Below are 12,016 nucleotides of genomic sequence, written 5' to 3'. Positions count from 1 at the left end.
ATATTTCTTCTGTTTAAATAAAGGATAAAAAGGTACAGCTGGCAATTGGATAGGATTGTCTATGTCAGTCGTGGGGTATAAGCTTAACCAGAATGTGCTGATTTTTTGATAGATTTGTGAAATATTGCAAAATAGTAATCCCATTATTTTCATTGAAGTTAAATTCCAGCAATGTTCATCAATGATCCAGTTTACTGGTAGAGTTAGTGAATATTTTAAATATTGTCAAAGCAAGTTTAATATTGTTCATCTGTCCAAAATTCCCCATGTACCGTAGGTCAACTCTTAAAATGTCTGTGCTTAGAGTCATGGCTGAACTTTTTACTGGTTGCAATAACAAAAGGTCAGGAAGGACGAAAAGCTTCCGGTCTGCTATCCTCCAGGCTCCAGACACCACATGTTGTTGTGATGTCACCCATTCTTTGTGTCCATCCCCACAGATGAGGTGAACAGCTTGTAAATTTAATAGAATACTGCCCTACAATGGAAACCACAGTAACTACATGTTGTGTTTTAAAGGTCAAATCCTTTGACTATAATGTAGTTTTCATATCAACAAACACTAATAAGAAATGTTGCATAAACCTTAACCATACATCTGCCAAGGTACATTCAGAGATGTTTTTTTTTTACTCAGTTTCATTATTTACACAGTCACATACTGCTCTTGACTCTCACAGGCAGAATCCAAAGGGCCCCAGCTTTAGCAAACACCCAAAGGATGTTTCAGGCACATTGGCTATCAATGGAGGACAGCCGTTACTATACAAACCTGATGCAGGGGCCGTTTAAAGGACAGCTTGTTTAGCAGCTCTGTGGCTCAGTTCAGATAAACAGGGAACTTGAGGGGTGTAGTGCTTGTCTGTGTTGTGTACAAAACATTAATCCGTCCCAAACAAGGGGTTGTTTGGCTATTAGGAAACTGTTTGGCTATTAAGAAACGGTTGGCGCCGTTTTTAGAAGTAGCTACAGTACTAGCCAGTATAATATATAAAGAAAATGCTTCCACAGAAGCTGAGCTCATGTCTCAAGTTGAGACATCAAAACATAAAGGCAGACACAACAATACTTTTATCTTCACAGTCTATCTGTTGATGTTTCGTTTTCACAGCGTGTTTGTTGTCTGTCAGAGTGAAAGCAACATGTTCCTTTAAAAAATAAATGAGTGAGAATGGAAATGCAATCAAACTCTATTCCTTCATACGCTGTGTTCTGGTATTTTGGGGTGGTTGATGGGAGTACAAGACTTTTCCTTTTGAAATAATATGATGCCACTTACAGGAAAACGCAGAAGTTGCCCTAAGATGTGGGGACTTTCTTGACCCACGGTTTACCTCCTTGAGTGGTTACAGCACTCTGACCCGGTGAGATCATCACGTGAGACTGTTCCACTACTAATAAAAAGCAAAGGAGGGGGTTGGGGCTAGGGGTTGGTTTTCCAAGGCTCCTCATGTCTCACTGGAGGTCTTCGACTCTTCTGAGGATTTTGTGGTTGCCTTCTCTGTGATTCAGACCGTAGGCTACCTTGATCTGGTTGTTTCCAGTTTGGTCCCAGAAGGTAATTCACGTGTAACTGTGAAATAGAAGAACATACATCATTTATTCAGTCATAATGATATCCATGCTCTTCAGTGTAGCTATATGTCTATTTTCAAAAGGATGATAGGAGGGGCAATTTCGTTCTTGCAGAGGTCCATTGGAACGATAACAATTAGTCATAGAAAACAAGTTACCAATTAAAGCTGCAGTAAGTGATTATATACTGTCTGATATTAGGCTAATACTGTTTGTTCAGTAACAGGGGTCTCCCAATCTCTCCAGCTCTTCAGTAAACAGAAAATGCATTCTCAGGTCAGGATACAAATTAAGGGGAGAGAACTTGCACAGGATGCAGGATAAAAAAGTGATGACACAAAGAAAGGAGTAGACAAAATGTAAACTGGAACACTATAACATTTAAGCTGATAAATAGGCAATAGGCATACTGGCATACTCTCTCCTGATTGGATGAAATTGGCAACCAAAATGAATTTTCTGTTTATTAGAGCTGGAGAGATGGTAGACCACTGTTACTGAACAAACACGCAATGATAGAAGTTATTAAAATCTAAATCATGTTTTGGTAAAGCCAAGGCCTGCTACAGTAGGTTACTGTATGCATGTAATGATTGTGTTTTTGTGTGTGATGTTGTGGTGGATATAGACTTATAGAGGGTATGCGCGTGTGACATCATCGTCATACCCGGAAGTTATGCGGGAACGCCTAATGAGTGGCAAAAAAATACTTTCTGGCCTTGACAGCCCATACATCCAAACAGAAAAGTTCTATTCAGTTGCACTAAACAACATTAAACGACGTTAAACTCACTTTGCCGCTCACTTTGCCACTCGATTTGCCACTCGATTTGCCATTCACTTTAAGCATGTGCATACCCTCTATTGTAGGCCTTCTGTAAACTGGACTCCCAAATTAAGGGGCCAGGGACCCCATCTGAAAAGGTTTTGTGACAGAGACCCCTGTACAAGAAAGAATATTAAAAATATATATTTTTATTTTTTTCAATATAAAATAAATAAATAAAATCTGATCTACATGCAAGTTCCAAAACACATCGTGACCTTGCAGATCGGCTATTTTGCAGGATATGCCTACAGTAGATGATCCCCAGACCTCACTTAGAGAAACACTGCTGCTAGCAGCTTAATAGTTCCTTTGGACTGAGATGAGCAACAGCTGTTTGCCATCAGTGAAGGAGAGTAGGGGGTTTCATTTTGGGGGTGTTTCCTCTCCTTGGCTAGCTAGCGGACCGTTGTTGCAGTCATCGCTCCTTTGAATGGGGAAACGGACACAGGGGCTTGTTGCTTGTTGCTCGCGGAGGATACAGCCAGGACGATCTCTGAATGGACCAACGTGCATCTCTCAGGACGCGAGAAGGCTGCGCGCGTTCGGCTTCGTGTGGATGTAAAAACTGCAGGCTACAAATGAGCGGTCGCGTTTTGATCGGAAAAGTGTCACCTTTACAACCGGCGTCAAGAGCTAAAAGGACTTTACGTTTTACGCCCAGGTAAATTAGATGAGGATGTTTTTCCTTTTCAAAAACGTGTAATTTATGATTCTGATGATCTGATCATTGAATCACGTCTGTTTTTCTAGTTGCTAATGCTAATTATTTTAAATATTATGACCAGTGGTCGTAAAGGCTACTCAAATGTTGATCGCTGTTAAAATACAAATAGGCATATCCTAGGCTACTCTGTTACGAGTAAAATCCAAAAATGTACTTGAGTAAAAGTATGAAAGTGTTGGCATCAACATACAAAAGTAGAAAATAGCCTACAAAATGTTTGAAAATAGCAGATCTACAAGCTCAACCTGTGAGTTTGTGTAGATCGTCTATTTTCAAATTGCCTATAAAATAGGGCTAAAGTGGCTTATTTATGTTTTATAATAGGTCTATTTATAATGCAAACTAACTAGTAACTAAAATGTTCAAATAAATGCAGTGGAGTAAAAGTACATTATTTTTATCTGAGATGTAGTGGAGTAAAGGTAAAAGTATTGGAAATACTCAAGTAAAGTAGGCTACAAAATGCAAAAACCTCAAGATTGTAGGCTACTTGAGTACGGTACTTAAGTAAACGTAGGCTACTTACTTTCCACCACTGTTGACATTAATATGCTATTCACACAATAACAGGTCATCCTGTTCACTATTGTCTCCATAGATGAACTTCAGTATTAATTGTTCAAGAAGTTCACGGTCATTGCCTTTGGTTTGACATTGCTCATGGAAAAAAAATAGGCCTACACATTCTTTTGGCTAACGTATCATCCTTCTCTGTGCAATTCACTGTTAATATATAGGCTTAATGCTTAATTGACCTATCCCATAATAAATTGTAGATAATGTAACGCTAAGCCATCTTTTGAGGTGTATTCTTGTACAGTTTGGGCTGTTTTGAGTTTTTCCAGCAAGGTCCACCTATGCTGCAAATCTTGCAGACAAACAGCTCTTTAGTTTTCATATACATGCACCCAACTGTTCCACGTTTGGAATTGGAATGCAGTCAATGCACTAAATATATTGTAGTGATTTTTCCCCAGGGGTTTCCCCACCCTATGCCACCCCCGCCCCATAATCTTTCAAACCAAAACATTTTCACAGAGACTTTAAATTCAACTAATGGCACAAACTCACAAATCAGCCACAACTTGGAGCTCTGCCACATAAAACAAAGTGTTAATTGCCATCCTAGTATAAAGTATGTATGTGTTTGACTACGCCCACTCTGTCCCTGTCTGAATTTCACCTCAGAGAACAGACAGTTTGGCTTGTATTATCAACAGCCCACATTCCCTCCTGTCTCTTATTCTTATTCTCACATCCCTATGGGGCTCAGGATGGCTCATCACTTATATGGCGCTATTGCTGAAGCATGCCAAGCCCCAGTCAACAGGCTGGGTTGAACTTTATTTGTATAACTTTAATAGTTTAGTTTACCATTAGAGCTGTTGAATCCCTATGCTCAAATGCCAAAAGTAGCTTGGTCTGTCTGGCTGTTACTATTGGTTTTTGAGGTCAGGCACGTGTGGCCACAAATATTTAGTTGATGGGCTAGACATGTGGATCACCATCTAGTCCATATTGACTCATAACGTGACAGAACATAGCAACTCTGTAAAATCTTTAAGTACATATAAGGGTCAATTTTGCCATTATTTTTATATTTCTTTGCCTATTACATGCCTATAGGGACACCAGGTTGAAAGTGGTTAACTCTTTACAGCGTATGGGGCACATCCTGTACCTCCAGAACTCAACTCTGTTTTAGAATAAACCCATGTGATTAAATCCTATTTCCTCCACTGTTTCAGAATTTTCTATGAGCCATTTTTGTCTCCCTGCATTTTTCTTACATATGCAATTCCATGTTCCTTGCCTCTGCTAATTGCAGACTATGAAGCCACAAAGAGCAATTTCGGCTCTGTGAGGGGAGGCAAAGAAACAGAAGAGAACTATTCTCTCGCCCATGGAATGACTCAGCTTCCAAGGGCTCTTATTAATCTTTTTACCTTTCCACTGTGCCACGTTTCTGTGAGCTGACATAAACTTTATTGCTACCTGTGGTTGCCAGTGCTAATGTACAGGAATATAATAATTGTATACCTCAGATTTATTGATTGTCAGTTCAACAGGGTGTTATTCTCAACAACTGATTCAATTCAATTGCAGCGTCTTCACAATCAAGTCAAGTTTTTTGTCCAACTTTAATCAGCAATGCTACACATTGCATTCAGGCATAAACCACAATCGGCATTTTAAATATAATCTCATTCAGACATATTATGCCAGGCAAACATATCCAGGCAGCTATGGTGATCAACGTGGTGTGCACCTCACAGAGGCCCTGACTAGGCAACTGAGGAAGTGCAAGGTCTCCTGAAATCTTTCTACTCTGCTAACACCCAGAGCATCTTGACAGGGGCCATTATCACTGTCTGGTATGGGACCCAGGTTCTGGAAGGTGCAGTCAGCCAAGCCCACCACAGGGACTCTGGGAGCTCCCTCCCATTCCTGCAGGAGGCTTATCACAGCAGGTGCTTAAGTATGGAAAGGGGATAAAGAACAAATACCACACCAGTAAAGTTAGACTGTTTATGAGGTGTATAAAACATTCAATCCGTAACCCCACATAGTTTAGGTTGTTACTTGCACTATTGTACATATTATGTACCGGTAGGTATACAGTATCTGTATTTGTACTGCACTTTCTACACCCCCCCCCATTCTGCACATTTCCCATTCCTGATAAAGAGTTACCCCATAGGCTCACCTGTGTTTCTTGCCTGTACTTAGCCAACTTTATTTCTTCTTTTATTACATCCAGTATTACCACTATTATTATCACTATTATTCATTTTTTCATTAATTTTGTTTTTATATACTGTATTTAATTATGTTTATTTTATTTGAAAGTGAGATATCCCTTTTAACCCTTCTCACACGAGGAGTTGGCTAGCCAGGTACCATCTGTTCTGGGGCGACCTAGGAGGGTGGTGGGGAGTGTGCAGAGAAGGGTCAGGGGGAGAGTACCACAGGAGGCTGTCTGGTCCTACCAGCTGCCATTGTGATTTTCTCATGCTTCTCAAAGGGTGCCAGTTGGCTCTATGAACTCTGAACTGTCATTCGCCATTCATATCATTCAGAATGATTTACTAGTATGCCCAGTGTAACATGAAGCCTCACTTAAGCACAATCAGAACTTGCATTACGGTTGCAGCACTGTTGGAAAAACTGTCCGACAAAAATTAGTTTTGTTTATATAGTGAATCATTGGATGGAGGATCTTTCTCACAAAAACATGGTTAAGTGTGGTTACAGTATCTGATCTTTTTATAATGGCTAAATGAATTTTAAATCTATATTGAGGCTGTTTAATTTTGTAATGTTTGTAAACGTGGAGTACAGTAGCCTACTGTAGATATGTTAGGGAACCACTAAAAAATGCAAGATAATGATTTAATTCACATTTGCTCATTTGTCCGTAGTACATATTGGTTTTTTACTTATGATGGAGAATGGTCCACTTAAATTCTTCAAGGACATATTATACTGTATTGTATTGTAGGTGAATATACATTGATCATCAAATACTGATTGTGTATTTCAATTGAAGCGTATTATTTATGGCCCAATCAATGGCATGGAGGACTTCGTGCCACACTATGAGCTTGTACAGTTACATTTCTGCTATTTCTGAACACTTTAGAAAAATCCTGAAAGTGTAAGAACTACTGGTTTAGAAGGCATTTGTAGAATCGGACCCAGGTCTTTTAATGGTTTCATCCTTATTTTTACGTAGCTGTGCCCCGGTGTTGCGCACCAAACAATTAACATATATGCACATTCACACAGTGTCGCACTGCGACAGGTTGTTACTTTGGTTATTGTTGCTATTTTTGGTGTGCGATATATCGTGCACAACCAAGTATAAATCATGCATTACTTGGATGAAAGCAGATGCATGCCATGCTGGTATTACTTGCTTGATTGAGCATGTGGTCACCTCCAGGGTGATTCTCCCTGAGGACAGATGGATATGTCACAGTCACTGCCAGCTTTTGCTCACTTCACATGAGTGGTGGCGACGACTTCTTTTTGGATAAAACAATATTGTCATTTGGATATAACAATATTTCCAGTAAATCTTGTATTTTCCACGAACATTTTTTTAGTGAGACCTTTTCTTTGTTGCTATTGGTTAAACTTATTTACAATTAGATTTTTTTCAGAAACTTTGTTCAGTTTGAATCAAGTGAAAGTTTTTCTCCAAAATATTACTTGATTTGTATGGCAATAACTCTGCACAGCAGCGTGCAGAATTCCATAAGTGTGAGTGACAGTACCCTAAGTGAAAGATTATTGTTTCCATCTCACTCATTCTCAACCACATTGTGTTAGCGCACTGGTGATACTTAACTGCTTAAGCCCTATTTCAAAAATAGCAATGCTCTACAAGCTCACAACGCGTTGCACGGTTGTGAAATGACTTGTCAAAAAAGGGACAACAGGTTGTAAGTGGATACGGTTTACAATGTAGATTGTAATGACTTGTCCCTCTCTGTCTTGATTCAGTTGGGATGAGAGCAGCTCAATCAGCAGTGGGCTCAGCGATGGAGATGGCGATGGTTCAGACATCCTCAGCTCGGAGGAATTCAATGTCAGCTCCTCTCTCAACTCTCTCCCCACTACACCACTGGGGTCCAGACGCAACTCCTCTGTCATGGTAAGTGCACAAGCCTGTATATGTCTGTTATAGCACATGGAAAGAACAAGATTAGATTAGGACCTTCCTGTTCTTTACGTCGTGAACACTAGCATCCCTATCTTACAAATACAAATTTTGGAAGAATTGCCGATCTGCAAGCTCACAACACGCCACATTGCGATGCGTTGTGAGATTGTAGATTGGCTGTTTTTGAGATTAGGTATAGATGGAAAAACGGAGATGACCCGTGTAGACCCATAGACCGCAGTCTAATAAATATATAGGATTAATTAATTAATGAAATGATTATGAATGATGTTTAGTTGGTTGAGGGAAAGCTCAACTCAAGTCAGTGAATCCTTGTATGAGTTATGTTGGCTGTGACAGAATACTATGTCAGTTTTATCGTCACAATGCACTGTTCAGGTACATGTGAATATCATAAGCTGGTAAGCTCCACTACAATAAAGAACAACAGCTACACAAAAAGCTGTATTCTTTTTTAGGTCTAGGTTACTGTAGAGATGGAATAATAGTCTACACAATGATGAATGAATTTTCCTGTGCAAATTAAAGGCCACATTACCTACTACAGCAGTGCTCCTTATCTGAGCCCATTTCCTTATTATTGGCATTACAATCAAAGTATGTCTGGTGCCACATTCATTGTGTCACATTCTTTATGTTATCATCATTTATTAGAAGCTCCTTTGGTATTTTATCTCACCTGCACAGATTAATAATGCATTAGCTATTTTAGTTTTACTAGTATTTCCTTGTTGTTGATAATTTGCAAACCCTTAGCTCATTTAACGTATCTTCATGAAACTAAAATAAACTCTGGATTAGGTTTCTACCTGTGTGAATGTTTTATTTTATTGTCTCCACCAGCCGAAGGCTGAGGGAGAGTATGTTTTCCCCTCCGTCCGTCCGTCCGTCCGTCCGTCCGTCCGTGCGTGCGTCCGTCCGTGCGCGCGTCCGTGCGTCCTCGCAGTTTGTGAGCAGCTAATCTCAGTCACCGTTGGCCCGATCGCTGCCAAACTGAGCACACACACTCCCTGGATGCCAATCTAGAACCTCTGCCCCACATTTTTCAAATCAGCCTCCTGGTGGCGCTATAACAGGCCGATTTGTGTGGCCTGGTTGTTACCAGCTAATCTCCGGCGCCGTTGGCCCGATCGCTGCCAAACTGAGCACACACACTCCCTGGATGCTAATTCAGAACCTCTGCCCCACATTTTTTAAATCAGCCTCATGGTGGCGCTATAACAGGCCGATTTGTGTGGCCTGGTGGAGACCTGTGCTCGGAAGAGCACTGCTTCTAGTTTTTTACTGTTATCCAAGATCATCCTTCCCCTCATCCCCTCAACTGGAATGCAGACATAGAGATTGAGCAAGGATTACACACACAAACAGTCTGCTGCTCCACAGATAACACAGACACTGTCTGAGACCATCCTGAGTTGTTACTCATACTCTTGTCCTCTCTGCCTGTCCCATCCAGCTCCGCACCGATGCGGAAAAGCGATCCCTGGTGGAAAGCGGACTGTCCTGGTACAGTGAGGACGGTAAGGCTGTCCACAAGCTTGACGGTGGAGGCTACGACACGGGCAGCCTCAAGACTGAGGCTCCGAGCAAATGGAGAAAGAAGCCTCCAACGCAGATTATGGGTGAAGACACAGGGTGCAAAGGAGAGCTGAAGAAACCTCAGAGCCTGGGTCAGTCGGGAAACTTCAGGAAAGGACGCAATCCTCCCGTCGGCGTGACCTCCCCCATCACCCACACATCTCAGAGCATGCTGAAAGTTGCAGGTAAGATCTGTTAACGTACTATATTGACCATGTTCACACATGGTGTTTCCCAACCCCTGAGTATGATGTGTGGCCCCCGTGTGAGTATGGTCAATTATGCTCATACTAGCATGTCTGACTGGACACGGCTGTTTGTCTGTGACTTTTTGAGACAGTCTGCATATTTGTTTTTGTCTGTCTGCTGTTATGACTTGCTGCTTTACTTTCCCTCAGTTTCTCACTCTCTTGGTCTCTCTCTCCCTGGAATCCCTCTCCTTAAGTGAGTGGGAGGGTTTCTTTTTGTGATTACTGACCGGTTTTAGCAAGAAATATGTCATCCATAACCTCTGGTAAATGGAATCCAAATGCATGCCTGTCTGTTTGTAGAGTAGCCAAGGCGGATATCTGCTCGGTATCAAATGAAATGTAGAAGCTTGCGCTGTTGCCCAGTTTTGATTGGTAGCACTGCACAGTATTTTGGGGGGGGGAAAAAGATGCACTTAATTGAAAAGACCTGTCTTTGATTTTACTCAAGTATTATTTTCAAATATAATAACTGAAGCCCTGCTTCTTGTTTTGTCTCAGAGAAAAGCTTATTTCTTTGTCTTTGTTGAGATGGTGTCTCAGTTTGTCCCCTGCAAACCATCATCATCTTTTGCTGTCTTTTAATCTCTGTCTATGCATGTTGTAATTAATGAATAGGTGGAGTTCCATTTCCTCGCTGATGCAATTTAGTACTTCAGTATGTTTGTCTTTCATTTCAGCTATTATGAGTGATTAATATACAGTATCTGATTGTATGTGTTTTGGCAGCAATCTGATGGTCAAAAACATTATTGGCAACAGTATTTGCCTAATTTCAGTTAGCGTGAGTGCTAGACAGGAATGATTTGAGTGGCCAGTAGGGTTTGTTTGACTCAAACCCAAAATGTATATTAAGCCAGTCAAGTGAAAAATGAAACCTATCTTGGGCATATCATAATACAAATACAAATTTGGGGAAGAATTGCCGATCTGCAAGCTCACAGCATATTAGCTACTTTCACTACTTTGGAAAAAATACAATTATGACAATAATTGAAATAAAAACCAGTTGTGTTTTTTAAACTGATAAGAACAGATACTACACTTGATCTTAGCCAAAAGGCAGAGAAGCGGCTATTCAGTATTCACACAGCCGTAACAGCCCAGCCAAGATTTATGTGTCAGTAGGTGAGTCATACCAGTACATTTCGTCATGGGCACATAAAAACATCTGTAAGTAAATACAGATGTTCCTTGCTTATATGTTGTGTGTGCTCTAATGACATGCATGATATACAGTGCAGATACTTTTATGTGTCCCCATACAGTTAGAGAATAATGATGTGTGACCAAACTGATTTATCCATTCCAATGTGACGCATAATGCTGTCATCAGGCCACCTTCCCACTGGCGTTGTCACCTTTAAATCACCATGTGTCAATCCTCTTCAGGCACAATACTGGACCTCAATGTGAAAATCATTACTGAGACTTTTTCTTTCTTTCTTTCTTTCTTTCTTTCTTTCTTTCTTTCTTTCTTTCTTTCTTTCTTTCTTTCTTTCTTTCTTTATTTCTTTACCTTCTTTCCTTCCTGTAGCACCTAAAAGTGAGAAGCCACTGGACAAATCCAAGATGTCCATCAAGACCTCTGGCCTGCAGCGTTCTCGCTCTGATGCAGGAAGGGACCACCATGGAGAGCACCGCAAGCCCCCGTCAGGCTTAGTGAAGCCCAGTGCCGGAGCCTCCTTCGGCTACAAGAAGCCACCCCCGGCCACTGGCACTGCCACGGTTATGACAGCAGGGGGCACCACCATCTCCAGTGGCTCAGCCACTGTGGGCAAGACCCCCAGGTCCTCTGGCATCCCTGTGAAGCCCGTGGGCGGGGGACCACCCACAGGTCGCAAGAACAGCTTCGATGCCAGCAGTGAGCATGGCTTTGGTCCTAATGCCCGAAACAGCCTGCAATACCGCAGCTTGCCACGGCCGGCCAAATCGAGCGCTCTCAGCGTGATCGGCCGCCCGGCGTCCCGGCCCACTTGTGGTAACGTTGATGCCAGCCTGCTTAGCCTGAAGCCCATGCCCCTTGCCTCCACCAGTCCACGGGTGAAGGAGCCTTCAACTGGCAGCAATAAGATGGCTAGCCGAACCAGCACAGGCCCCGTCAACCAGACGGACAGGGAGAAGGAGAAGGAGAGAGCCAAAGCCAAGGCTGTGGCCTCAGACATGGACTGCTGTTCCCTAAAAGGAGACAACAGCCAATCAGAGTGCACGGGAGAATCCACTTTTAAATTGCATGGTCTGAGACGGACCAGCAGTAGTAAATACCCTGAGCTGTCCTCGCCCACTACACCAAGGTCCGTTCATTTTGATATTTTTATACTGTATTTGATGTTGACAGAAAGAAATACACCAACAGTGCACAACAAGAAAAG

General features: G+C 41.7%; 1 protein-coding gene across 5 annotated transcripts in view; it reads left to right on the top strand.

Moving 5' to 3' along the window:
* Positions 1–12,016, top strand: part of nav1b (neuron navigator 1b) — a 97,604-nt gene that overhangs the window by 54,614 nt on the left and 30,974 nt on the right. For all 5 annotated transcript variants that reach the window (XM_080727438.1, XM_080727442.1, XM_080727441.1 and 2 more), the window contains 3 exons: positions 7,638–7,788; positions 9,275–9,581; positions 11,182–11,938. In XM_080727438.1, the coding sequence (XP_080583564.1) occupies positions 7,638–7,788; positions 9,275–9,581; positions 11,182–11,938 (1,215 nt within the window). The remainder of the gene's footprint in view (positions 1–7,637; positions 7,789–9,274; positions 9,582–11,181; positions 11,939–12,016) is intronic.

The sequence above is a fragment of the Nannobrachium achirus genome (assembly GCF_963921795.1).
Source record: "Nannobrachium achirus genome assembly, chromosome: 6".
Classification (NCBI taxonomy): domain Eukaryota; kingdom Metazoa; phylum Chordata; class Actinopteri; order Myctophiformes; family Myctophidae; genus Nannobrachium; species Nannobrachium achirus.
This window is presented reverse-complemented; position numbering and strand designations above follow the sequence as displayed.